At 39.5% G+C, this 26,888-nt stretch overlaps 1 protein-coding gene across 4 annotated transcripts in view; it reads right to left on the bottom strand.

Moving 5' to 3' along the window:
- Positions 1 to 26,888, bottom strand: part of SYTL5 (synaptotagmin like 5) — a 78,464-nt gene that overhangs the window by 27,397 nt on the left and 24,179 nt on the right. For all 4 annotated transcript variants that reach the window (XM_014876836.2, XM_088160368.1, XM_088160369.1 and 1 more), the window contains exons 2-7: positions 25,781 to 26,279; positions 16,441 to 16,656; positions 7,007 to 7,119; positions 5,625 to 5,757; positions 3,689 to 3,808; positions 244 to 361 (exon numbers count right to left, since the gene is read on the bottom strand). In XM_014876836.2, the coding sequence (XP_014732322.1) occupies positions 244 to 361; positions 3,689 to 3,808; positions 5,625 to 5,757; positions 7,007 to 7,119; positions 16,441 to 16,656; positions 25,781 to 25,899 (819 nt within the window). In that variant the 5' untranslated portion in view covers positions 25,900 to 26,279. The remainder of the gene's footprint in view (positions 1 to 243; positions 362 to 3,688; positions 3,809 to 5,624; positions 5,758 to 7,006; positions 7,120 to 16,440; positions 16,657 to 25,780; positions 26,280 to 26,888) is intronic.

Raw genomic sequence — 26,888 nt, 5'->3', positions numbered from 1 at the left:
TCTAATGCTGGACATCCACAGCAATTTTTAGACAAAAGAGGAACGCCTGCCAAACCAAACCCCCGTCACTGATAGGAGCGTGACAAGCTGTGCTCCAGCAGAGATCTCCACAGGCCCCAGCAGAACCAAGATGGAAATCAGATTTTCTCTGTCGGGCTCGTCCTTGCTGTGCCACAAGCCCATGGAGCAGGGCAGAGGGCAGTGGCCGTGTGTGGTGCCAGCTGTCCTTGGAGCAGCCCTTACCCCGCTGCAGTCCACGGTCACGCTGCGCGCGCTGAGCGCCGTGGGAGCGCTGCCTCTGCCCCTTGCATGTCCTGCAGCAGCCCCTGCACTGCTGCTGCCCAGGGAAAGCGTGCTCCCTCTGTGTGGAGACAGGAGGAGGGAAGGGAAGGGTTATTGCTCGGAGCAAACCAAGGCAGCTCATTTAGCAAAACACCATAAGGAAAGAGCTGTGCTAAATTTACGAGAATATCAGAGCCCTGATGGGCTGGGGGATCACCTGGAAAGAAAAAACAGGCAAAGATGAATTACAATTGCTTTACACATACAAGACATACAAGTATTGTCAGTGCTTCTATCAAAGCTGGCCCAATGGGCAGCTCTTGTCCAGGCTGCAGAAGCTGTCCCTGTTCAACCCACACTGCACTCACAAGCCAGCAGGAGGAGGGACAACTCATGCAACCATTCCTACCAGGCTGTTCCATTGTGTAAAGGGAAGCTGCAGTAACAAAACGGTTCTGGACACTTCTACAGCCAATTTAATGCCAGCACTATCTCCAGAAACTAAAATCCTTGTGTATCTGTGTCTTAGGTTGCAATACAGGATGTGACCAAAAATATGTATTCTATCACCATCTGTTAAAATCAGGTGGAGCAGTGTTCTTCATCTTTTCCACAACCCATCCTTCCTCCAGGGAGATATCTCCTGTTAATGGGCCATTGAGTCCCAGTGCATGAATGATAAAATGACATCATCCCATTGGGAGATGCTCCAGCCAGGGGGAGGAGCCAAGCATTTCCTACCTAAATAAAACTTGAGATTTGGAACATCAGAGCAGCCTTTTTCCACTGGATCCCAGAGGAAAACCAGACCCTTCCACATCATCACTGGACCTTTGGTGGAAAACTGCACCTTCTACAGGAGCACTGCTTCAACTGACCCACATCTGTCCCTGCAGGAGGATGCAGCCACCATTGAATGGGACTGCTACCAACATCCTGACTGACTGACAGGGTGTCAGGTTGTATTCTGACTCTGCCAGTGTTTTGGGTTTGCTCTTTGTAATACTGTATTTCTATTTTAATTTTCCTACTAAAGAACTGTTACTCCTATTTCCTATATCTTTGCCTGAGAGCCTCTTAATTTCAAAATTATAATAATTTGGAGGGAGGAGGTTTACATTCTCCAAACAGAGGCTCCTGCCTTCTTAGTAGACACCTGTCTTTCAAATCAAGACAATCTGTCTCCATCTACCTATCCATCTGTCTCCAGAAAAACACCAACTTGTTCACTCTCCTGTTTATGTTGCAGTTATGACTCTAGACCAAAACTGGTTGATTCTTTCAACCACTGTAGAAATTTAGGAAGGTTGGACAGGTCTTCTTGGAGGTTTGTTAGTAAAAGTGACAAAAAATCATCTGTGACCAGCACACCAGAACCTGGTTGCTGTCTAACATCACAACAGGTGAAAATTTTCCCATGGAACATTTTCTGTTAGAAAATATGGGTAAACCCATGTGAACACTGAGAGTTAGAAAGGGTAATGTGTTGCACTTTTTAAACAATGAAAATTATTTTAAAATGTGTCCCTAGTTCTTATTTCAGTCTGCTATTGGAGAGAGATTTGACACATTTTATACATGTTAAGCAGACAACAGAAAATGGTGTTGTGACTATCCCAGGCTTCTCCTCGTGGTAGACAAGACCTGAGTGCAGTGGAGTGGAGTGCCTGTGTAAACGAGCCTGAAATTACCACACTATTTCTCCTAGAAGTTTCCTGACCTGATGCAGCCTCCCAGTTCATTCAGCAGCAAAAACATGTACAGTGTTCAGCAGTAAACATTTTTGCTGGAGTAGAAATAAACCAGTAGAAGTGAATTCCCTGTTCCCAGACCAATACACTTTCTCTTAAACAGAAATGTTTAAAAATAGTAAGAATTCTCTCTTGGTTTCCCTACTGGTAGGTGAAATATTACCAATTTTGACAATGTCACTCTGGACTTTGGCACAGAACACCAATTTCACCAGCTGAGAATGAGATGACAATAGAGAAGAAGCTGTCATAATGACTCAATACCCCTAATTTAACAAGTCTTGCACTCTGTCTCTGGGAAACAGCTAGAAAATAATGATTTATGTGAAAGTGAAGCGAGGCAATCAAACATAAAAGCTGTCTTTATAGGCTACTTCACTCCTAAATCTGTACAGAGCGTTATCAGGTGCTGAATTCACCACCCAAACAAAATTATTTTGTTTCATTTATGGTTAACTGCATAATAACTTTCTTGTGGTTTGGCACACAGAAAGAGCTGCACATGCCTCTCACAAGCATCCCTTTTTCCTTATCCTGGTAAAATCTCAGAGAAAGCTGCTAATATTGCATAACCTCAGCATTAAGCAGCACAGACACCAGATTGCTGAGGTTTCGTCTCTTAGATCCTTCACTCATCTCCACTTTATTCAATGAAAATGCAGAAAACCAGTAAAAATTCTACTTCTGGTCTCACAGAAGTCTGGTGAGATATAGAAGGCCTAATAAGCTTAGTGGAATAAAAAATAGTGAACTGGATGGATTAAAGAAAACAACTAGCCTGAAAGCTGGATTGGCTAGTAGGTGCTGCAGCACCCAGTGGGAAAAAAATATCAAATTATCAAATATCAAGAAGATTGCCACCATAGCAGCTTCAGGCATATTGGAGAACATATAGAAATTGGGATTTGAATTGTACGTAATAAAGAGAAGCAATTTCTTGCTTGAACAAATAGGTTTCTCTATGTGCATACTAAGCTCCATGATGTTCCTTTCACCTGCTATCCTTTGCTCCTGCATATCTCTGGAATCTCCCAGAAACACTAGATTAGAGACAGGAAATTGCTATTACAACTTACAGCAAATAATTATTATTTTTTCAATCCAAATTGTACAATTTCTAGGTGTGTGCACCTGAGCAAAGAATGTGGGTCTATATCCAGTATAGGCTATCCAACTGAACAAGGGAAAAGTGAGCTGCTTTTTGGCTTCATTTTGAAGGTAGGACATGACAGGAATGTTGCTTTTGGCACTAGCAGAGATCTCTTAAGGTCAGAGGAATGATAAAATGACTGGGACAATAATCATGGAAAGAGAAGGGCAAACAGCCTTTGAAGAAGAAAACGTAAATTATAATCAATTAACATTTCATTAATAAAGAAAAACAAAGACCCTCAGTTCTCTAACATGGACAAAACTCATCAATTAAAAACCAGAAAACAAAAACAATGTACTGACATCAGTCACCAGCTGAACATGAGGAGAGTAAAATAAGACGAGTGGAGATAATTTTTTGGTTTGTTGGTGTTTTTTGGTGTTTTTAAGCTCTGTTTCTCAGACAGCATTTATGATGAGCATCTAAAGAGACAGAGCAGCCCAGGGCACTGGCACACATGCCCAGGTTGGTCCCAGCAGGAGCTGTCCCAGACTCCTCTCACCTCTCAGAGCAGGGAGCTGATTTGCCACCATGCAGAATTTCAGCCTCTGAGCCTCTGTTCCTTTCACCTTCATCTTTTCCATATGTAATTTCTCCTTTGGTAACTGCCCTGATAACCCTCCTGGTGAAAACAGGGAATAAAAGATTTTCAAAGTTGTGATGTGCACAGTCCATTCATTTCATCTGTCTAACCTATGGACAACTCTGCACATAAAGGTCAACAGAGCACCAGTCTGGTTATGAAACTGGTTCCTGGGGGGAAAAACATTGTATTTACTACAAACTGCATTTTACGACAACAAAACACTAAAACATTCCTTCTATTTGAGCTTAGAACCAGAACTGCCTTTTGTGAAAATGCATCTCTTTTTTGGAGGGGGAATTTATAGTTAGCAACATATTTTTGACTAAGTGTGTATTTTCCTCTGGAAAATTATGCTATTTGTATTTTCTCTTTAGATATTTCTAGAATTACATGCATCAAACACCCCAAGCATGCCATTTCTAAAAACATAGCATCACCCCCTTACCCTGCATAACATGGCCTAATGGGACAGAAAAAATGAAATGAAATTTCACAAGGTATTCCTCATGACCTTACAAACCACAATAGACTGATAAATTATCCCATTGCACTCTCAGTAGCAGCTGGCCCCAAAAGAGCCTTGCTAAAACAAATCCACTCATGAGATACATGAAGGGGATGGGGAAAGAAGCAAGCAAGGAAGAGGAACAATAATGAAATGTTTCTGAAAGAGGCCATCAAATATATAAGGAAAAGCAAGCCAAATTCTTGTAAGATTAAATTTCTGTTATGGGGAATGTCACCACAGAAAACATTTCTGTCCACAAACAGAAAAAAGCACCACTAAAATAAATAACAATTATAAAAACAATTGTTTCCTGCAAGGAAATATGACTAATTGGTTTGCTTAAAGGATTTAAATACAAGGAGGATTAGAAAAGTAACCTTTAATGTCCTCTTACTATAGTTACCACTTAGCATGACTCAGAGCAAAATCTAGGTCTGTTATAGAGGATTCTCTATGCTGCTTCTTTCTTCACTGTAATTTGAGGGGCCAGAGTTTCTGATGCTCTTTCTCCCTATATTAAAGAGAGATAAATCACTGGTGGTAATTTCTGGAGTTGCTGGAGCAGGTAATTCCATTCTCATCTCTCCCCAGAAGTAAAAAAGCTGTGGAAAGCATCCACCTGCCCCATCTTCGGGATCCCTGACAAAAATGTGTTCCTCCTTTCAACAGAAACAAAGCTTTCCAACAACCATGGAGACTCCAGCCATGACAGGAACTTCCATCCAGGTTTTCTTCCCATAGCCTCAAGCTGGGTCCAGACACCACTTGTGCAACCACACAGTCAATGCACCTGCCTGTGTCCCCTGAGAGTGAATGTCCCTCAAAGGGCACAGCCAAACTGGGGTTAAACCCTGCAAGAAGAGCAGCAGCAGCTCAGTTTGTTCATTGTCACTCACACACACTCCCAGGCTGTATTTGCACAGCTGGAAGCTCAAAGGAAAACTTGTCTTGTGAGCCAACTGACCAGTATACATTAAAAAACAGGCCCTACAAATACTGGTTTTTGCCTTTGCTTCTCTGGCAAGCCTGCCTTTAAAGACACTCTGTTACCTCTGAGTAGAAACAACAAAAATCCAGGAGTAAAATTGACTTTTTTTCTGCTATCTTTATAGCTAAAGGATAATTACTGCTGCATTTCCTAGGAAACAGCAATCTAATTATAGTAAGTATGTCTTTAAATGAAGGCTGTTTCTAATCCTGGGAAGTTTGAGGCTGATGTGGAAGACTGGAAAAACTCAAAGAAAATCTATCCAACCATATACAGCTGTTTTTAGATTTATTGGGTAAAAAAATTAAAAATAGAAACCAAAACAAAAACCAACAACAACAAACCAAAGGATTTACCCAATCTTTCTAGGTCTAGTAAAGATAGATTTGTGCCCATTTGTGGAGCAGACTGGTACATCTGGCTTTTTTTCTTCATTCTCTTGGGGTTGCTCTTTGAATGTTCTTTCATCATCTGCATTGGAAACTGTGTCTGCAGTGGAAGGAGATAGAAAAGGAAAAATGAACTGCACAAAAAACACAGCACATGTCAAACAACCTACAAAAGCATAATTAAAAAACCTTGGGGGATCTTTGCAATAAAATAAAACTCTAGCTTGAGATATTCTTCATTATCAGTTCTTGTCTTGAAGTATGCTTCCAAATTTATCAGTGACAATATTGAATAACCAAAGGACCCGAAATTTAATTTTGAAGTGTACAGTATCTACTGTGTGGAATGAAAGAATGTTTTCATAATTAAAATGTTTGTTCAGCTAGAAGCAAGGTATGGGGAAAATGGCTTAAATATATTTTCCAATGTATCTTTCAAGTAGAAAATAATGAAATACCCCATCTGACCACTGACATAATATCGAGAACTTATACACTTGCCAGTTTTACAGCTTCTGAAGCACAGTGATATTGGCAAGGTCTGTATTTTCCAAGGAGCATGTTTGCACCACGTATTTTTTCCAGTGGCAGTAAACCAGTCCCTCTCCTTATAAGCTAGGGATAAAGCTGGGCATAAATGCTACATCTGAAAGAAACTACCTAACAGCTTCTGTGTTCAGAGTGAAGGTGTTATGTGATACAAACCATCAGCATTCAGGAAATTCTCCTATTTCTTACACCAGTGGTCCTGTGGTACCTTGCAAGGTACCAGAGCAGTTCACACACACAGGGCTGTGCTTGGCCAAGACAGACAAAGTCGGTATTTACTGTACCTAAAAGTGCAGGTTTGAGATACCTGAGCAAAAGGAAAATCTGAATTCCAGGTAGCCTGAATATAGCCCATGCTCCAGCAGACAGCACAAAAGTTCACATTTACCTTTCTTCTTCAGAGTTGAAAAATAAAATTTGAGTGATTTTTACACACCACTAGAGCCAAAGGCAAAAATAGACCAGGCTGAGATCTCTCCATCCAGCCAAACTTCTTGGCAGGAACTGAGAATGAAGTTTCAGAGTCTCTGCTGCTGGACTTTGCAGCTGAACAACACTGTCCACGTGTTTGGACAGTGAGTTTTACAACAGCTTCTTATCTCTACAGAAATACTTTTTTCATATAGGCCTTACCTTTCCTGAATATTAATCATTCATAAATCACTGTATAGGCACAAATAAAAAATTAAGATTAAAATACTGATTATACTTCAGTCAGGAATAAAATACAAGCCAAACACTCAAGAAACAAGGTTTTGAACATCTAAAGCACAAGCAAGTCTCCCTCTCGAGGTCCCTACCTGGGAATTTGTGAAGGATTGACTGTCTGACAACATCAGTTCCAAGATTTGATTGTTTGAAGCGCTTTGCTCTCTCTTCAAAAAACCATTCTCCTGTCACTATCCGTAGCTCTCTGTACAAGGAAAATGAAAAAAGCCAGAGTTACACACACATTAACAAACTTGGCCAACCAAAGCTATTGCATTTAATCAATCAACTGCCATGCTCACAAATTCTGGGCTACATTTACACAGTTCAAAATAAAGTGCAAAGACATTCTAGAGCTTGGAATTATAGGACGCTTAGCAGAAAAATATCATCTTACTTTGTGAATGGAATTTTTAGTAGATGGAAATTTACTCGGCAAAAAAGTGTTTCAAGCACAAGATTTCTATAAAAGACACAGAACAGTCTGTCATCCTAGTCTTTTGTGAACTACTCAGTGTCACAGTTTTCAATATCCCTTACCAAAAATGACAGGAGACATTGAAACAGCAACAGTGGATGGAGGGGGAAAATCCCCCACCAAAGCTCCTGTGGGGTGAGTCAGCAGCTCATGGACCCTACATGGTTATAGACAGATTGCTGTAAGTCCATACATATTTTTCAGTTCTAGTTTAACATGCTGACACTGTATGCAGTTTCTTCACAAGGCAGTGCTGCTATGAATTAGCTGTGTCAGCTGTTCAGAGCAGTGAAAATTTGTCTTTGCTGCTGGTCTGGATAATGCTGCTTTTTGTGCCTTCAAATTTTTTTATCTACACTAGCAATTAAGAAAACCTGTACTGCCATTGTTGGGGTTTTTTGCTGGGTATATTTTTATTCTGGTTGTTAGCCTTTTCCTGAACTAGTTTCATTATGGCACAGCATCACCATTTCTACTGCCTCACCACACACAATTGATGGCAAAAAGCTACTAAGCATGAGTACTCAAATAAAAAGCAAATAAACAAACTAACAACCCCCAAACATGAAAAACTGATTTAGCTCCAGACATGTTCCTGCTACTGTTCAATAAAAAAACTTATTTTCAAACCTCTACCGGAAAAGAAATCATCCAGTCTCTTGGGCATGAAAATTACTACAGATAGATTTAGAGCACTGATCAATATCTTCACTATTAAGTTATTTCTGAGTCATGCCTGAATGGAGTCTTACTTGAGAAAATACTAAAAATTACAGAATAAAATCCTGACATTGGTGAAAGGACCTAATATTATCACTTTGTCCTAACCTGTTAATGAATCATGCAACTTTCATGACTCACTTAAAAAAAAAAAAAATTAGAAAAATCAAAATCCCAAATACATGTCCACAAGCATAGAAATAGATTATTGCCTTATCTTATTGCTGCAGCCTCCTAGTGAAAAAGCCCTTCATAATTCATCATCACGACCACTCAGTCATTATGAAAGGTATTAAATAAAATCTTTATGCTCCAACTGGGAATTTTTAAATTACTTCTGTTGGTTCCAAACACTGAAAAGGATTCACTTCATTAGAAACTATGCCTGGCCTGGCTGGTGTGAAAAATGTTTTTTCTCTGAATGTGTATTTTCACAATTCCCTTACAGCGCACACTTCTCTGTGCAGTTATTTTATACCAAGACTTGTGGCATGTTTAATGTTTTATATCAGACCATAAACCTTCCAGACCTTTCACTACGCCATCAAATTCCATTGCAACGTGAATGACATATCACATTGCTGTGTGATCTATTTAGTTAATTCAATTTCTTCCTCAGTTACTACCGAGTTTGACCATAAAACTCCACAAGTGTTGCTTTCCCCTTGGATGGAGATTTCACCCATCCCTGATATCTTACTAGAAATACTTAACCTGATCAAGGGCAGACAGAACACTGCCCACATCCTTATCCAGAGAAGCATCTTCACTCTTCTCCAGGCTCTGACAGCCTAAAGGAGCTGTGACCTTCACCCAGGGTTCCAGCAGAGTTGGAGGCTGCTGCACACAAAGCTCCAGGCTTTTACAATCAAACCTTGCAATAATTATTTTCACACACAGCCCTGGTAATGACACCCACCTGGGTTGCTGTGGTTCTTGGAGGGGCAGCTGTTTGCCACAGAGCCCCTGGAGAGCCATCCCTACATTTTCTGGCCAGATGTGAGGGAAAAATCTTTCTGGAGCCTCCTGCATCACAGGAGCCCAGGGGCTTCCAGCCTGGGTGGAAGGGTGGCTGAGAGCAGAGTGTCTGCTTGTTTTACTGTCCAGTAGTTTGGAGATCTGATGGGGAGATTTGACCCTGCAATAGCAGAATCAAGAGCTCAGGGAGAGTCATGGGGGCTGGAGAAACAGAAGGAGCTGCAGAGAAGGGAAGGATGGCTGGGGGAGCTGTGGAAGGAGATTGGGAAGGAAGTGGGTAGAGGACTTTGGGCTGTGCAAGGAAGGATCAGCAGTGATGTTCACCTCCCTGCTGGTGGAGGCAGGGCTTCCCCAACATCCATCCCTCGAGAGGACCCTCCTTTCCTCCATTCCACTGTGGTGTGGGACCTTAGAGCTCACCATTAGTCTCCTTCTCTGTGTCCCCACTCCATCTGAACAATCTCTGCTGCTTCTCTCTCTGGCAGTAAAGCAATCTACAAGAAGGGAAAGGCTGGCACCAGGCTGGGAGTGAGGAAGGAGAGCTGTGCAGAAGGACTTTCCCTTCCTCTTGCCATCCCTGTGTAACTACTCACCCAATACTCATTCTCCTCAAAACACAAGCTTTGCAGAGAAGGGATAGATTAGTTTATTTGGAAAACAGCAGTTGATTGCTTTTTCTCCTGGCAAAGGATAACTAAACAATCTACTTCTCTTACTAATCTCTCTCTGCTGTCTGCAACCTGCCACTATCAAACAGCCCCAAATTACACAGCTTGTGCCCTCTTGCTCAGCCAAGGATGTTCCAGGACATTGCTGGCAAGCACAAATTGGGCCCCAAGGAAAGAGGGGGGGTACAAATCCCTTTTTCAGGGCTGAGTAGGCAAAGGAGTGTGATGGTCACTACACCGACAGAGTTGAACTCTGAGCTGAGCTGCCCACCTTCTTCATTAGACTGATGTCATTAACATTCACCCTTTCAGTGAGGTGCCAACTCCTTGACAGGGACACTCTGAAGAGGCTCACACCCATTCTGCTCTGACTTCACCAGAAGAACGAGGTCTGAGGCAGAACACAGACAACTCCCTCAGCTGAGGCACAAAACATGGCAAACAGAGGCAGAATTGTTTTGCTTGAGTCAGGTGCTTCACCCCTCTGGCCTGTCCTGCTTATCCACAGTGAAAGGGAAAAAGCAACAGGCACTGAAAGGAAAATCCCCAAGGTTTGTACCTTTGAATTTCTAGTATTGGATGTATTTTCCATGTATGCTGAACAATTCACACAAAGACTAGTGTTCATGTTGTCTTTATCACTCATACATGTCAGGAGTACCTATTAAAAAAATTTTTGTTCTGCACATAAATAGAAATTACTTCAAATCAAATGATTGCCTAAGTCTCTGACTTGAAGTTTGAATTTAATAATTGCATTTGACATTCTGAATCAGAAAATTGAAAAGCAAGACCTAAACAGTCTTATAACAATAATAATGTTATTCTCATGCAATTATGACAAAGGGAGTCTCTCTCCTGCTGAGATAGAAGAAAGATGCACTATTTCAGATACAGGATTTAAGTGAAGCCTTTCTGTCTAAAGAAGCATTTCAGGTGAAAAGAAATAAGGGCTTTACTCAATAGCACATTGAATTAGTGCTTGCAGGTTTGGCTTTGTTGCTTGCAAAATGGGCCCAAGGTCCATGATCTGACTGTAGATCATGGTATGTGCATGCATGTTCTTTACTTTCTCAGTTAGATGTAGCTCATGATATAAATAATGTGTTTATTTTCTACCAAAACAGGATTTAGACTGGCCTTCCAAGGTGTTCAACAGATGCTGAAGTCAGTAATTTTAAAAAGAAGGAAAACAGTGTTAAAAATTGTAATAACAGCAATTTTTGCATGATTGCACTTTCCCACACTCAGAACAGCAAGGAAAATTAACATTCAAGCAGTTGAGTACCAAATACTTTAGGTATCTGCTAAAGTCCTTCTCTGTTAATTACTGATCCATCTCCTCACATCATCATGTGGGGGGGAGCAGGTTATGGTTCTGTGCTTCTTCCCCCTCTGTGATCTCCTACTAAACAAATTAATGACACGCTGCTCAGTTTAAAAACAGAACATTACCTATGGCCTGCCCCTGTCAAAAACTCAGATTTTCCATTCTCATTTTTGTGAAACACTTCATGGTTAAATGTCCCAGTTAATAATAAAAAAAATCCATTTCAGATGGAAAGTCCCAATTGTTACTTTCAATTATTTCTTTAGGGCAAAGCCCCACACTGGTAAAACAGTTTCATCTGCATTTGATCATCCAGTCTAACTCACATCCTCAGCAGAAGCAAGAGATTCAGCCTACCTTCCTTTCCATCCCCTGCTCCTTGTGTTATTTTTTCTCCTCCTCAGGAAGAAAATGTGGGGGAAAAAGGCAAAACCAAAGGCTGGATAAAATGCAGCCTGTGTTTGAACATACCAAAGCCCTTATCATATATCCTCACACAACCTCATCTCTGTATGTATTTTATCCCACAGAGTATTTTCTACTACAGAAATTAATTCCACTGTAAGTTTTATTATGCTATGAGGCTATTAAACAGAATTTTTTGACCCTGTGAAAAGAAGGCAAACTTGCCTAGAAGTTACTAAAATAAAATTATAAGAAATTTGAAAAGAATTTGCATACTAAAACATTGGAAATGCCTCTATTTTTAGGCTCCTAATGGGAATAAGTGTTACTAATAGATACCAATGAATTTTCATGACATGTTAAGACAGCATAATCATTTCAGAGATTAAGATAAATTTTCCATTACTGCTTGTTCTGCTGTATTAACTTAAGCTTCCTAGGTATTTGATATATAAAAGCAGTGCTCTCAGATACCTAGACCCACTTGCAATAAGAAATAGTGACAGCATCAAAGTGTGAAATATGCCTTTTAGAAGACAAATGGAAGGACTTTATTCCCCTCAATCTATTGATAATTTCGTCTTCCAAATTTAAAACAAAAACTGATCATAATTTAAGAAGATGCAGGGAGGAAAAGATACTTTAATGTAATGTTTCTCTTTTGACACCCATGTTTGAAAGCTCCTGATGAGCTCAGTTCCTTGTATGCATGGAATGGAACAGAAAAATTCCTCTTTGAAGTGCATAACTACATACAATTTATCTCATTAAACAGTGCAAAACATGACAGTCAAACACAATCACATGGATAAGGACTGCCTTGTTCTCGGACTTTAGCTAAGAACTAAGAGTTTGGCTGAAGATTTAGCTCTAATCCTTCTTGACCTGTGTAAATACTTTGTCTTGAGACTTTATATTTTACCTGGTAATAACACCCATGAGGGGCAAAACCCAACTGAGTCGTTTTCTCTTTATGGACATTCAAGGGAGATATGTTTGACAGTAACTATAAACTGTAAGACAATTTATGTATAAGTCTGTTTGTTATACTTAAAAATACAGATGAACCTCTCTCACTATTCACATTCAAATGTCTTTCATCAAATTCACTAAATCTCTTTTTTTGAAAGCTTTTCAGAGTGTAATTAATGTCTTGTAATGTGTTTCTCCATTGCTATAAGCTGTTCTTCAGGCAAGTCTGTCTCTGGAGAAATGGCAGATGAAATGCTCTAATATTATTTTATAGAAGTCAGATTCTCTTGTTGCCAGATGCTGTTCTGACTGGCAGATGAACAAAGAGACTGTACTATTAAATGATCTCACCCCTACAACCACCATCATGTTACTATGTTGTGCTTGGGGTTTTTTATTTTTTCAGGTAATAATACTATACTTTACCACATACTTATAAAATTAGTGTCTTGAAATTACTGTTCTTCAAATCAAAGTGAGCATGCTTGCAGGTTGCCACCTTTTTTTCTTTTTTCCTCTTTTTGGTAGCTGTACATATATCCACCATAACTCTTGGAGCAATGACAACCTTTGATCCCAGGCCATATGACAAAATGCCCTTTCACTGCACTGAGAGTATCCCAAACTCCAGTGTCAGGACCAGACAGGCAGGACTCAAAAAGTTCATAAGGAAAGAAATGTCAAAATGTATTAAATTAAGCAACGGGCAGATATTGGCTGGTATTACCTACATTCTTTTTATTGACACAACTGGTTATTTGTTTCTGCAACCACTTTGGATAATCTGTGTAATTCAAGGGATTTCTGCAGTAATTTGTGCAGTAGTTGTCTCTTTGAATGAACACTCTCCCCACCCAGTACTAGACCTTCTTGTGTGACCACAAATGTACTAATTATGTTTTCCAACAGTTCTGAAAAACTTCTGGACATATTTCTGCAGGTGTAATCCATGACTATGGAAGAGGGCTTGTACAAGCTATAACCATCACCTTAAATAGCACTTTAAAGACATTCTTGAGCACAATTTGGGGAGCACAGCCATGAACTAGTACAGCACCCAAACTGTTAAAGGTTCACAAGGATCATAAAAACTTCTCCCTGACTTTTAAGGGTCTCACAGTCTGCATGACAGCAGACGTACACATCAAAACAACATCTTAACCTGGCTCTGCTAATGGAACACTCAGCAGGGGCTAGAGTCTATACAGACATCAACATAACCAAGGCTCCTGAAAGAGGGACAAAGGAGAGGGAAAATATGAAAGTTTTCCAACACTCTTTGGAAAGCATGGTAAAACATGACAGACACAAACACTGTATGCAGGTCAGTGCTACAGAACTAAAAGATTTTTCCACTCTTCCTGCCCTTTCTTTGCTACTTATAATATCTCTTATCACTGGATTATTTTCTTTTCCTTGTATTCTGCCTTTTCATCTTGTCAAAGGCTCTATTAACTTAATCAGTTCTTCCATCAACTATAATTTTAAAATCCTAAAAATCCTGATTCCCCTTGCATTTCTCACTTGATATAAAAGCAGAACTGAAATAATTTAAATGAGAACTATGCACAATGATGTAACTGAAATGCCTTTCCCAAACTTCCATCTCCACACTGCCCACACAGAAGATAATCTCTCTGTGTACTCCCAGCAACGTAAAAGACATTTTACACATCATTAACTGTCATGAAGTCTTGCAGAAACACTGCATATGAACAAAAAGAAAGGAGAGAGTTTTCAGTTTAATAAAGATACTCAATATGGGCATTTTGCAAGCAAATTACACTGTGGTTTGTAACAACCTGAAGGCAGACTTCACCCAGAATTAATTGCCAAGGTGATTGCTAAGACCACTGCTTGGCACACAGAATTGCAGCACGATCAGGAGAAGCAGAAGTCACGTATGTTTTGAGAAGTTGCCTCTCTCATCTCTCAGCCCTGGAACAGGATCATCTTTACTGATATCACCATCCCCAAGAGAGGTTTATCCAACCCGTTGTAAAACAACATTCTGCAACCCTTCCAAGTTAAGTCAATATGTTCATACCATCTAAATTGCATCCTTCCACTGTATCACATTACTTTTCTTAGCTAAAGATGGTTCCTAGAACAGCCTGTAAGCCACTTTCTGTAGATTTAAAACTCAGGTGTTTTCAGTCTTCTCTTGCCTAGGCTGAACACCTGTGATTCCCTCTATTGCTCTGGACAGCCCCTGTGCTGTTTCATTGTTTTCTGCTGAACATTCTCCAGGTGGCCATGAAGTCTGACACACACAAATGGACAGGTACTCTACATAAAATAGGAATTTATAATGTATTTTACAGGCTATAATTTGGCTTGTACATCATTATGTCATGCTCAATTTTTCTGCAGTGGAAAATTCTGTTGATTCATGTTCAGCTTTTATCCAGTACAATAACCAGATCCTTTCCTAAGGAACAGCTGCAGAAGCTGTTTTTATCCTCATTTTATGTTTCTGCAGCTGCATTTGTTCCCAAATGTAGTACTTCCACATGCCCACAGGGAGCCATCACTTGCTTTACCTTCTCTAAATTCTAAGCATCACTTTGAAATCCAATCCTGTGCTTCAGCATGCCTCGAGCACCTCTCAGTTTAATGTCTCCTGCAGGTGTAACTGGCAAACTCATCTGCTGCATTAAGGTCCTTAACTAAAATATTTAACACTAGTAAGCCAGAATTTATTCTACTCTATATCACTGGGGTTTTTTAAAAGTTTTTTTCGTTTTTATGTGTGGCGTTTTGGGGGGGGTTTGGTCTTTGTTTTCTTGAGTGGTTTTGACAGTGAAATGTCCATAACTATGCTGAGAACAGCTTTACAATTTTCCAGGCAGGTCTGCAATCACACTGGCAGAATTTATTCCAGGGTACAGTTACCCTAATTTGTTAGCCTATTAGAAAGGAACAAGAGAGAGTATCAAAAGGTTAACTTCTGCCAAGTTATAAGATAGCAACAGATCCTCCTCTGTCACCTATCAAAGGTGGAAATTAAATTGGTTTTGACATTATTTGTTCTTGAGCCAGCTCTTACTCATCATCTTGTCACCTTGTCTTGGCTTTCAAATGACACAACTACCATTTGTCTCAGTGTTTTTAGAGAAATTAGAGGTAGTGTGGCAGGGTAAACAAAGCCCTTGTTCTTTTCTTCATTTTCAAAGAGTAGCATTGTGTTTGCTGTTCTCCATGCTGTCACCTCACCTGCACCCATCACTTCTGAGAGGCACAGCACTGACATTATCTTGGGAACTGCCTGAGGCAACATACAAGGAGCTCAGCCAGGCCCCTGCCAATTTAAAATCATTTCACAAATCAAACACTTAAACATTTTTCATCTTAAGAGGCGAGACACCATCCTTTGGATGTGCCCCACTGGATGCAGAGGAGGATCAGGCATCTGCTTAAAAATGGATGCAATTTTCCAAAGCGAAAGTTAGAAGACACAAACCCTAAACTCCATACCCTGCTGTGTTAATTTTTTACTGTCTAGGTAGCCTAAGTCTTGACAGAACTAGCAATTGGGTTTCACTTCTTGAAACAATTTACAGAAAGCTTTCCCTTTCTGATCTCATTAGTTTGAAGGTTTGTTAAAAAACAAACAAACAAACAAAAAAAACCCCTTTAATTCTTTTTTTATCACATCTCTTTGCTACATCATCCAATCCTTACATCATACATAACTGAGTTTTGTGGCCCAATACATTTCTCCTTTCCTTCATGGTTATCTTACTAAGTCAAGCTAAAAATATCCCATATAACCAAACTAATCAAGTGAATTATTCTTCCAAGTCTTTGGAAAACAAGCTAATTGAAACTGGCTTGGAATTGGGAAGAGAGATAGCACAGCAAATAAAACCCCCAGATAAGCCTCTCCCCTTGTGTGTACTTTTGTATTAAGGGCACGAAATGACGGGCAGGGCTGTGCCCTCCAAACGTGGTTAGAAAATCTGCCCAACTTACGCAATCTTGGCACACACCGAGCACTTCCACTGCCCGTCGGCTCCCAGCACCCGGCAGGAGCTGCACACCCGCAGCTGGCAGCTCTGGCACAGGTCTCCCCTGTCAAAGATGAAGCCCAGGCTCTTCTGGCAGCGAACACACACCCTGCTGTTGTCCTGTTCAGAGTGGCGGTTTCCGCCCTTCCTTCTCACTTCCAGGAGCTCATTTTTCAGTTTTCTAGAAGTAAAAAATTAAAACATTTTGATTTGGAGATTCAACTCAGTGAACTGTAAGAACTTACTAGCAGATTAAGGTTTTGTGCTAAAAATACAAGACATAAGTGCATTTTTTTTTGTTGTTGTATTTGGTGTATTTCTTGACACACAGAATAAATCTATCCTCCAGCTGTCAGACATGCAGTCAAGAGGAAAATTTGGTAGATCACTATAAGTAACTGCAGATAGCTGAGCAGTTCTGGACAACTGATAAACCATCTTCGCTTGTCCCTCATCAATAATTCAAGTCATGCTGAGCCCAGGTTGACAGCGACTCAGAACTGAGACTATCTAGTGCATGCACAGAAGGAAAAGAAGAAAGTATTTTCTACAATTAGTGTGCATTTAATAATATGCTAGTGCAGAGTTAGTTAGGAGTACATATGCAGTTCTGCACCAGTTATTCAAAGCCTTAAAGGAGCTGAAACCAAAAGATCTAAATAGTTAGTTATGCTGTGATGCCACAATCAAAGTAAAAAAGGAGAATGCCAGTTTAAATAGTGTCACTTGCAGATCTTACCAATTCTACCACCGACTCTACAGAATAAAAATATTCGTATTTAAGACTTAATTTTGAAGTCTGCCATTTCTGCAGGCCAAGGATTTACATCCTTAAGAAAACAACTCTGAGATGTAACTAAGCTCAGTGGCTGCTAGATTCTTTCAGTTTTACATGCCTGGGTGTTGCTGTGTCCCCATTACCCCACCCCTCCCTGTGCTGTCTTTCATGCCCATCATCAGCCAGGAGCCCCCAAAGTCCCTCAGTCATGAAGCACTCCAGCTCACTGAAATCACTATCTCTGGACACTCATAGATGCTTAAGGACGGATTAAAAAACCTGCTGCCATCTAAAGATCAGTAAAAATGTGCCAGAAGAAAACCACATGGAAGATAAAACCAATAAAAGGTTGCAGGTTGCAGCCCAGTAAAGGAGGCCAGGAACATTGCTTGGGCCACCAGGGAGTCAGCTCTGACAGAATCAGGTTATTTGTGGATTCACTGCCTTGCTAAAAGGCTGGCCAGCATTTTGCTTCCCACTGGGATCCCATGAACAGCAGCTTCTCTGCAGCCACCTGACCTGTGGATGCTCAGCTTTTGACAGCTCCAGAAAAAGGGCATGTCCAATTCCTCCAGGCAGCAAATGCAAATCCCAGTCAAGGGTTTTCCTCTGCTGGCCTCTATTCAAAAGCGAGTGTTTCATCCAGCTTTAGATGCCTCTCCCACATCCAATCCAAGCCTTTCTCTCGTGCCTGAGCCTTCAAAAGTCTGTCCAGGCTTCACATGATTTCTTGGTACTTTTCTAACTGTTCTTGCAATTTAATGATTGCATCTTATATCTCCCCACTTCCTGCAGAGATGTTTTTTGTTCCAGGCATGTGTCCATTTCCTTCTGTGAGTCAGCCAGCTCCAAATGCAGACAAGGTGACTTGTGCTGTGAAAACTGCCAGTGGTGCTGGGTGTTGCCACTGTGCACTGAGGAGAGAGATGATCCTACTTTTGCAAGCCTCATGCTTGGATCTACCTTCCAAACACCAAATGAGAACTCATCTGCTTCTTCTGGACTGAGAACTAAAGGCAAACCACCACCACCCACCGCCAGAATGCTCTCGACCACACCATTTTCAAAAGAGACACCACATCTCTCAGCTTGAATAACAAATACACCTTTAGGTGCTTGTGAAAACATCTAATTACCACTGAGTTTATGGTCACTCACAGCTCACTAAACATCCAACATTCACAAATGCTTAATGATTTACTGTCACCCCTCCGCAATATCCAGTTGTCAGAGATAAAGTGCTGTGCTACATGGCCACCTCGAGTACCAGCCGACCTGGGGGAAGTTTGTTAAGATTGATTGTGCTTTCACACAGTGAGAGGTATTGCAGCACTTCCCAGGCTCAAATTCAGCTTGCCCTGGACTTTTGCAATGACCTCAGGGGCTGGAATTCCCAAAGACCTGCCTGACCTGTAAGGACTGAGCCAAGAAGATGTCGTGCACATTGGCCTTTCCCACATGCTCTGTCACTAGGTCCTCTATTCCACCCGGCAGCAGGTCCCACACCTTTCCTTGCCTTCCTTTAGCCTCCATTTTCTCAGTTACAATGTTCTGCAAATCTCACCTAATTGCCAAACTGGACCACCACTTTTTTTATTTGATCATTGCTCATTCTCTCTCTATCTAATTTTTCTGTGGCCTCCTGTCAAAACGGTGACTTTTTATACAGCAGAACCACCAGTGAATGTTCAACAGAGTCTTTGAGAGAGAACTGTATTTTTACTTTTTATCCAGGTTTGCAAAGATCTGGTCAATCAAGTACCAAAGAACTAAAGAGGCACAAAAAATTCAGTTTCAGTTTCTTTTGGCACTTGAGTATCTGCCTGCAAATCAAGCACATGATCCTTTCCTGAGTGTCACAGTAACTCAGAGGATGAAGATTGTTAATCCTCAAATCTCAAAAGGGTTCAAACACTATGCACTAGCAAAGGCTTATTTTTTCATAACAGATTTATTTCCAGTGGCTTATTTTTGCTGAAAAATTTAAATTAATCATGACCCATTGCATTTCAGGAATTTGACACACAGTTATTAGCAGTTGCCACCTTTTTGGCAATAATCACTGTGTCCTGTGCACGGCATCCAGGTGTCTAATGGTGAAACAGAACCTCCACTCAACTCCTTCCCCTCCAGCCTTCTCCCTCCACATTGCAACTTTCAGACCCTTTTGTGCTTAGTTAGAAGTATTATTTGGCACAAAATATGTTTTAAACAGTTCCAATTTAAAATTAGGAAATATCTATAGGCCCAAAACAATAAACAGAGTATTTTTTTAAAGTGCTCAGAGATCAACATGGTGAAAAACTTATCTACGTTCTTAGGACACTAAAAATACATTATTCCTACTATTCAGTAGTGGTGATTGCAGCAGTATTTCCCACTGCTTATTTGAAAAACAATCTAAAATTCTTATCAGGTGGTAGCTGATCTGCTAACAGCATAAATTCTGAGAAGTGTTTGTTTTCTTATTTTTGAATATAAATTGCCTTTTATGACTTCCAGGGAACTGAGAGAAAATAAATCACCCCACACTTTCTCCACTCAATTAAACAAATTAGAAAGAAAAATTAAAAAACAAGCAAAGAGTACATGGACAGGATATGAACTTTCATTTGAGATTCCCTATATTATTTGTTGAACTGAACTCCCGATTGACTGCAACAAATATATTCATATCTTAAGAAAATAAAAAATGAACTGTCTCAGGAAGAGCAGGAGGAAGTGGGTGAGTCATCTGAAAAAATCCATCATCATAGCAGTCCCTAAACAAGCACAGCTGAGCTGCACTGCTTTCACTGCACTGAAGAGGGATAACAAGTCAGCCTGTAGCTGCACTGATTTACCACTGCATTTATTTCCCAGGGCAGGAGCCAGCTGGGTTATAAATACCCAATTTCCTTGTGCCAGTCTAACATTTGCACTCTCTATAATTTTAAAGGAATACATTTAAAGATGGAGTTTAATATTTGTCATTAAAAATATCAAACAATAATTAATCTTTATCAATCTTCATCAATCTTCTCCTAGTAATATGAAAGGGAAAATAAAACTGCACAGAAGCCAATTTAATAGGCTTCTGGAGAAAAAGAATCCTATCATTCATTGAAGTTTCTAACCCTTCTATTACAGTAGCTGTTTGATGAAAGATAGCTATTAAAAATAAATTAGATTCTGCTACGTATAACAGAATATGTAGCCATTTTTCTAAACTATGAATTATCTTAAGATCCCTCTACTGTGTGAGAAAATATGTTAAGCATGTTGTAGAAGAGTTCTGTTGTAACCAGCATTCCAGGTAACACTGAATGTTTTAACCTTTCCAAAGGTGGCCTAAAAGGTCCATGTAAAATAAAACAGGAAACAGAACAAAACAAAAAATAAAAAATAAACCAACTCCAGAACTCATAGTTCTTGGCACAGTTGCCCACCAGAGGCACAGGAATCCTTTAGGAATTTAGGTCCTTTCCTACAGATGCTGAAAGCAAAGAGGGAAAGGTCCTTGGTCCTTCACAAATACAGTCTCAAGAGATGAAATATTCTCTAATACTGCAAAGAGGAAGCAATGAGAAGCCCTAACAGATCAATTTTCTATTAAAGTATGCTTTATCCTAGAGAACATTTATCCCTCAAGAGTAAAATATCTATACTGCTGCAAGAGGTAAGACATTCTTTGCCCAAGCCATTCACTTAAATGAATGCCATGATTTCCTTTAACTCTGTAAGCATTATCCACTTGTTTTCAGTTAGGCAACTTAATTTAAATACCAAACTGACTAGTTTGGATGGTTTTTTCTGTTTCAGTAGGATTTTATAAAACTTTTTATTTTGAATTTTTTTTCTACCTCATCTCCTCTCCAGTACAAACAAACAAACAAAAAAACCCCAAACAAACTGTCAAATGTAATAGCACACATAATTCCTGAGTTTGATTTTCAAATTTCTCCTGGACCTTCTTTTTCCCCATTTCAAACCCCATTTTCCTCTGAAAGTGTAGGGCAGTACAATCCAAGTATACATAATTTTATTTTGCCATTCTAAATTCCAGAGTTCAAAGAGTCATAAAAAATTGAATTAAAAATTAAAAAGGGCAACCCTCTCCCTCCCTCAATCAATTATAACTAAAGAGTTTGGCAGGGAAAAAACTGGAATTTCTTTTGCACAGATGAATAGAAACATCCTTGTTGTGATTCTGTGCAACTGCTAACTTAGATACAAGAGAATTTTTCTGTACAACAACTGGCATCAACATACTTGAGTATGAGGAAGAAATGCAATTTTCTTTCCAGACTGATTCTCAGTACTTTCCCCAAATTCAGCCAGATTCCCTTCACCGTCTGGCACAGTATGCAGAAACTAACAGTAAATATTATTGAGAGTTCACAAAAAGAACTGGGCTATTGCCAACTTCCATTGAGATCTGCTTTGATTGTAAAATATGAATAGCTGAAATATTTTTTCTACTTTTCTAATAAGCACAGGTTTTCACATTTTGTTTATGTAGCAGATCATTGTGATAAAAACTGTGTTAAGAACACCCAAGTATGGAGGCACATTCATGGCAACACAAGGGAACAGGCAAAGAGTGAATTTGCAAAGAAAAAGAGATGTGGCATAAGGAATGGCAGAACAGAGCTCAGTGAAAAGAAGGCAAGGAGGCATGGGAACTGAAATTATACTGGATATCATAATGATGACAAACTTCCATAGGTGAAACTTTTTCTGGGTAACTCACCCACTCATCCTGTCAAATATAAATGGTTACTAAGATTGAAAAAAAAAAAGACAAAACAGATCCCCCATTGGTTTCTTGCTGGTACTCAATAAAACAGACTGCATCAAGTGTATGAAAATTAGTCACCATGAGAAATTCTTTCACCACTGCAGGATTGTGGTTCTCAAAGAACACAGGACAGCAAAACAGGCACCTCTACCCTTAGAGTACTAGCAGTAGTAACGACCCTTGATAGAAAAGTCTCTGATTCAAAAATAACAATGTGTTAAACCGTGTTAAACACACCTCACAAATGTCTGAGCTGCCAGACAGGCACTTTGCAACTTCCAGGTACAGATGGCCAATGTGCTTTAACACAGGGGCTCTCTCCTTCAATATTTACAGGCAGTTTTACAGAAACACAGACCATATTACCATATTACATATGTTATCCTGCAACCATTCTGTGCTCACAAACCAGTCCAAATGTGTACTGAGCAGACAAGTCACTTCCCATTGCCAGTCCTCAAACTTCTCTAAAGTACTTGCCTGTAGCCACCACATGGTGGTATCCACGCTAGCAATTTCTCCTATATTATAATGAAGTTAATACCCTAAATTGTTTCCACAGGTCTCTTTGGACAGATAAGAAGATGTCACTTTAAAAGATTAAAAGACAGGAATGCTAACTTTCCTTGTCAATACAGATCTGGGGCTGGTGCAATTCTTACACAACTTCTGGCAACCTCGATGCTGAGGGAGAGGTTCAAGCAACAACACATTAGAGCCTTTTTCTTGGACAAAACTGGGAAGTTCCTTCTTTGCTTCCTCAACACAGCAATTATTACTCCATCTCCTCTAAAAGCATGGCATTTGTGGCTGTGCTCCATAAAGAATAGAAAGGAACTTTGTATTTTAAACCCTAAAAAAACAGTTGAGGTAAGAATTAATGATTTTACTCAAATAATCTTAGCAATTGAAAAAAAATGATGGTAATTCAACTGACATGAAAAGCATCATAAAACAATATTTAGAACACTGTAGGTTATTTGTACAAGTAATCTATTAACAGCTTCAAATTAATATTCAAAGAAAACTTCCAGTCATGCAAGATGCACACTTAGAATTAAGAACATAAATCATAATCTTAATTAAGCAGGTTGATTATTTATGATTATTAAAACTAGACCTCAGAAAAAGAACTTGATGACTCCTTTGTTTGTCTCTCATGTGGGTGAAATGATTGTGCATCAAACAAAAATACAAGAAGAGCCACCTGCACTGCAGAACATGAGCACAGACAGTGACAGTAAAAACAACCCTTAACAGTTTCATTATTAGAACATCCTCCTGCTTTTACCATTGCTTTCATAATGAATAGAAAGGTCTTTTTAAGTTACAAGGGCTTTTGAAAATTAATAAGGGGAGAAAAAAACAATTATCAAGAGAGATTCAGAAAGAGTGGAACAGGAAAATAAGGTACATGTTAGCATCTTCCCAGAGTGGAAAATGCCTTGAATATAAATTAAAAGGGACTTGCACTTTTGCAAAGTACTTTAGTAAAGTATATAACAGATTGTACCAAATGGAATTTTAAAGACAACAAATGTTCCTCTGAGGTATGCTTATAAGCCATTATTATAGATCCTTGCCAAGTTGTACTGAGAAAGAAAAATTAAAAAGTCTCCTAGGAAGCAGTTAACCATCAAATTCTTTATAGTTTTTATATTCTGGAAATCTTCTATGGACCACATTCCACTGGTATCAGGCAAAGTATGCTCTAGTGACAATAAATATGAAGCAAATTGGTTCATACACAGGTGCTAGAAGTATGCATAAGCACCACATTACAGCATTAGTTATTCTAATTAGCGTTATATTTCAGATTAACTTGATTTTGAGTATTTTCTTAGGGTGCTTCTTCCATTTTTGCCAAAATGCTGATAAGCCAATACCACCTGTGACTTCACTGAACTGGACTGGACTGTGCCCTCCAGAGGTGCTGCAAGCTCCCAAATTCAGTAGATTTGGCAGAGTGAATTCCAGCAATGCCATAAAAAGCAGATAATTTGGACGGTTAAGATATCATATTAAAAAAGAAAAAAAAAATCCCAAAAACCAAAAGAAACCCCAAACTAACCAATTTAAACAAAATAAAACAAAAACCCCACAAAACCTCAGGAATTTCACATTTCCATTTGAGATTGGGAAATGACAATAGTAGGAAAAAGCTTTCAGGGCTTTAGCAATCTGGTGATCTGATACACTCCATACTGATGCCTTTGACAGATAATTATTGGCACATCACACATTTCCAAGGCCACCACCTCAGGAAAACAAAATAATTTATTTGAAATTCTTTTAAAATTTTATTACTAAATAGAGCAGAATGCCTGGAACAAACAGTGCTCCATCTGTTTTCTTCTTCATCTCACAAGCCATTAAGGAGACAAAATGATTAATTTGCCCACACCACCTTAAAGAAACACCTTTCCTTCCAGTCTGGCAGCAGCAGGAGCAGCCAGTTTCCAGCTCCTCCTTTTAGATGAGCCCCTGTGCTCCCCCAGGTGAATGGGCTGCACACCAACAGGGGCATTGCACTTAGACTGGCTTCAGTGGAAGGAGAAAATCTTTCAAAATCTGTGGCTAACTCTGCATAGATTTCCAAATAATGGTTTTACACGGTAGAAACTTCAGCAGGTGCTGACCTCTGCAATATCTGAAATGTCTTTGCACAATGTTAAAATGTTTTTAGAAGATAAAAGGGAGGAACAATGCAGCCTGGCCTTGGGATTCATGGACAGAAACGAGCAAAGGCTGGAAATTTTCTCTCTGTCCTTTGTTATATTCAGCAGCCTTGCCAACACCAAATGCTGCACCAATCCACAATAAGCCTCCTTCTCAGAACCAATGCTGTATGAAACTTTAAAAGGACAGGGGAGGAAGTGAAATGAATTAGTGAATTTTCATCCCTGAAAAGCACAGGGACCTTTCCAGAACTGATACTTAGCTGAACTAACTCAAACTGAGATTTTTAAAGCTGCTGACTCAGCCTGCCTCTCACATTGTTCTCTGAACTTTGGTTTTTACTTTTCTGAGTAGAAAAAGAACATATAGACTCTATTAATACCCTGACACTCTACTTCTTCCAACAATCCCAACAGTGACTTTTGAGATAAATACATAAGATTTTAAATTTTATTTATTAGTAAATCTATGTAATTTGAAAAATGAAGTGTCCCTCCTCCCTATTCTGTAAACACCACAACAGAAAGGACACCATTGAGCATTTGCCCCATGCAGTAGGAAGTCCTGAACAGAGGCAGATGCCAACTTTCTGTCCCTCTGACACCTTCCAAACTTCTCTCCCTCAGTCAGCTCTGAAGGCAGACTGTGTGCAGCTCCTCTCAGAGGAAGAGAGTTCAAGAGCCTCACTAAAACTTTCCATTTACAGGGGGAAATTCAGCCAAACTAGACTAAATCTACAGAATCTGAAATTTAAAAAACACTGCTGCACATTTTTGTACTTGTTATCCCTCTTATACTTTTGTCTTGAAGCAATGGACATGATTTTTGTTTACTGAGAACCATACTAGCAAGCAATTTTCTTTTTAATACATTTTACTTGAACTTACAGTTAACTGTGTCATCTCGCAGCACTCATCCTTGTGTGAGGCTACATCCATACTAGTTCCTTTCCTTCCTTACCAAAAAAAGTTAATACAAACCACCACATTGGCAAATAGAAAACCTTCACTGGGCAGAACAAAAATATCTGCCAACCATATACTTAAAAGCAATAACAAAAAGGGTTACCTTATTCTTTTATCTTCAACTTTTTTCAAGTACTCATCTCTCTTCAATACTCCCAATATTGTTTCTCTTTCGTGTTCCAACAAAAATGACAAATTGATGATCTCCGAGTGCTTTGTCATGATCCTTCAAGAGTCACTCTATCAATGTCCACCTTGTCCAATCAATACTTTAATGATTTATTTATTTACAAGTCCAAAGGCACGTTGGTGTCAGAGTTACAAGATCCGCACAGTTAAGAGGTATTTTGAAAAATGCTCCTTTAAATTAACTGGGTGGCAAGGTTGTATTGCTTTTCCTTCCAGCTACACAAGAAATGCAGGTTTCTCTTCTGTTTCTTCCTTGGCAAAGGCAGTCATTTTCCTGGTTATTGAATGCCCCTGGGTCCTGGTCGATGCTCACTGCAGGCTTTCAGGCATCCACTGCAGCTGCAGAAGCAGCTTCCTGAATAATTGTAGTTAGGAGCCACAAAATCACTGGGTTGATATTTATATCAGACTACCTGAAAGTCAAAACAAACATGTCTGGGTGATTTTATGAAATTACCATCACAGTCTGATTTGACAAAACCTAAATCTAGTAATGATTTGGAAGCCACTGAAGAACAGCCTACAGACTCACCAGGTTATCTCAGGGGCCACTTATACACAACTGACATAAAAGTTTGATGGTTTTCCATAAGAAAGTATAAAAAAATCTCATTGTTTCTGCCATACAGGTCCAACTATCAGGTCACTGTCATCAAGAAAGAAAATGGGACAGGAAGGTGATACAAAACTGAAGCACACAACTAGTCAAGGCAAGGCAGAAATACAGGTCAGGAGTGCCAGTTATGAGCTTCTTATCACTGCAAGTTGGGAAACAAATAGACCATAGACAACTATTTTTGGTTAGCTTGCTTCCTTATACATACAACAGCTAAGTAATAAAAACACACATTAAAAAACAGCTTTTGTTCTCTGCATTTATTTTAATAGGAGAAAAATAACGCTGGACTATTAAATTTGTTCTTAAATGCATGAAAAAAGTGTTTCTATTTGTACCATAAGACCAAGATACTTGTAAGTAAAAGGAAAAAATCCAATATGTGAACCGTTCTTTGATATTATCA

This window comes from Sturnus vulgaris, chromosome 2, assembly GCF_052056855.1.
Source record: "Sturnus vulgaris isolate bStuVul1 chromosome 2, bStuVul1.hap1, whole genome shotgun sequence".
Taxonomy (NCBI): Eukaryota; Metazoa; Chordata; class Aves; order Passeriformes; family Sturnidae; genus Sturnus; species Sturnus vulgaris.
Note: the sequence above shows the minus strand (reverse complement) of the source record. Positions and strands in the feature narration are given on the sequence as shown.